Source organism: Marmota flaviventris, chromosome 3 (assembly GCF_047511675.1).
Source record: "Marmota flaviventris isolate mMarFla1 chromosome 3, mMarFla1.hap1, whole genome shotgun sequence".
Lineage (NCBI taxonomy): Eukaryota > Metazoa > Chordata > Mammalia > Rodentia > Sciuridae > Marmota > Marmota flaviventris.
This window is the reverse complement of record NC_092500.1, coordinates 61,211,389-61,213,489: the sequence shown is the minus strand read 5'-3', so window position 1 is coordinate 61,213,489 and position 2,101 is coordinate 61,211,389. Positions and strand designations below refer to the sequence as shown.

Sequence of the window (2,101 nt, the reverse complement as noted above, 5' to 3'; positions counted from 1 at the left end):
CAATATATAAAGCAGTATGGAGATTCCTTGGAAAATTGGAATGGAACCACCATTTAACCCAGCTATCACTCTCCTCAGTCTATACCTAAGGACTTAAAAACAGCATACTACAGGGACACAGCCACATCAATGTTTATATCAGCACAATTCGTAATAGCTAAACTGTGGAAGAAACCTAGATGCCCTTCAATAGAAGAATGGATTAAAGAAATGTGGCATATATACACAATGGAATATTACAATAAAAGAGAATAAAATCATAAAATTTGCAGGTAAATGGATGGAGTTAGAGAAGATAATGCTAAGTGAAATTAGCCAATTTCAAATAAAAAAATGATGAATGTTTTCTTTAATATAAGGAGGCTGATTCATAGTTGGATAGGGAACAGGGGCATGGGAGGAATACAGGAACTCTAGATAGGGCAGAGGGGTTGAAGGGGAAGGGAGGGCTCATAGGGTTATTAATGATGGTGGAATGTGAGGAACATTATTATCCCAAGTACAGGTATGAAGACATGAATAGTTGTGAATATACTATGTATACAACCAGAGATATGAAAAATTGTGTACGATATGTGTAACAACAACTGTAATGCATTCTGCTGTCATATATAAATGAAAAAAATATTAGAATTGGGAAAATCTATCAACACAATTACTCAATCCCAAATATGTGGTGAATGCATTGATTCTGTTTTTGTTTTGCAGGTTCTTTTCAAATTTTCAATTATGTGAAGTCCTTTAGTTGCCTGGAAGTAGGTTTTATTTTTGAGAACACTTATCCTAAAACTCTTTCCTTGCAAGGAAAGGAATGATGTAAAATGTCAAAGATACATATTTAGAGATCCACAATCTTTTCAGTACACTTAGAATGCTTTTACACTAGCAAATTCCTTTACTTATTTAAGAACAATGCAATTCTTTTGACTGAGTCCTTGAAGGCCTGTTTTACTTGCTTGTTCCTCAGTGTGTAAATGAAGGGGTTCAACATGGGACTGATGGACGTAACAAGGACTGTCACCCCCTTGTTAATAGACACTGAGTCTTTTGCTGAAGGCTTAACATAGATGAAGATACAGCTCCCATAGGTTATGGAAACCACAATCATATGGGAAGAACAGGTAGAAAAGGCCTTTTTCCTTTGTTGGGCAGAAGGGAATTGCAGAATAGTCTTAATGATGTATACATAGGATAGAACGACACATATGAGAGTCATGATAAAAGTTAACACAGCACAAATTATAACCATCTGCTCAATGAGCCATGTTTCTGTGCATGAGATTGTTAGGATGGGTTCTGCATCACAGACAAAATGGTCAATAACATTAGAGTTGCAGAATTCCAGATTCAGGCCCAGGCTAAGTGGTGGGAGTATGACCAACAAAGCAGCTGTCCAGCAACAAAGGATGAGTCTTCTGCAGACCCTGGTGTTCATGATGGTCACATAGTGTAGGGGTTTGCAGATAGCTATGTATCGGTCATAGGACATGGTGGCGAGGAGAAAAAATTCTGTTACACCAAAGAGATCAGTGAAAAATATCTGAATGGCACAACTGTTATATGTGATGGTTTTATCCCCTGTTGATAAGCTGTACAAGTATCTGGGAATACAAGCAGTTGTGAATGAGATTTCTAAGAAGGAGAAGTTTTGTAGGAAAAAGTACATGGCAGTTTTGAGGTGTGCAGCCAGGAAGGTGAGGGAGATGATTGCCAGGTTCCCAGTTATACTCAGCATGTAGGTGAGAAAGAGAAAGATGAAAATCACGACCTTCAGCTGTGGGTCATCTGTCAGTCCCAGCAGGATAAATGTTACTGTGTGATTTCTCATAAGTGCATCCTGACTTCTATTTAATTTGCATTTAAAATTCAGAGATGTTTGTGTAGGATAGTTATTCACAGAGGAAGAACCTGGAAAACCCATTCACATGTATTTAAATATTTTGTTTATAAATATTGTCATTCAATGGTAGCATAGGTTCTATAATCATACATTTTTGGTCATTTCAGGGTAGATTATAAAAATCGAACTGCATTATTTATACCAATTCCAAAATGTTATGGTTGCTTCCTTATTATTGCATTCTGTTCCTATTTTTATTTT

The 2,101-nt window shown here is 36.7% G+C and overlaps 1 protein-coding gene across 1 annotated transcript; it reads right to left on the bottom strand.

The window, feature by feature from the left end:
* Positions 1 to 895: 895 nt before the first annotated feature.
* LOC139701346 (olfactory receptor 6C2-like) lies at positions 896 to 1,828 on the bottom strand. The gene has a single exon (XM_071609168.1). The coding sequence runs from the start codon at positions 1,826 to 1,828 to the stop codon at positions 896 to 898; it is 933 nt and encodes a 310-aa protein (XP_071465269.1).
* Between the last annotated feature and the right edge of the window lie 273 nt (positions 1,829 to 2,101).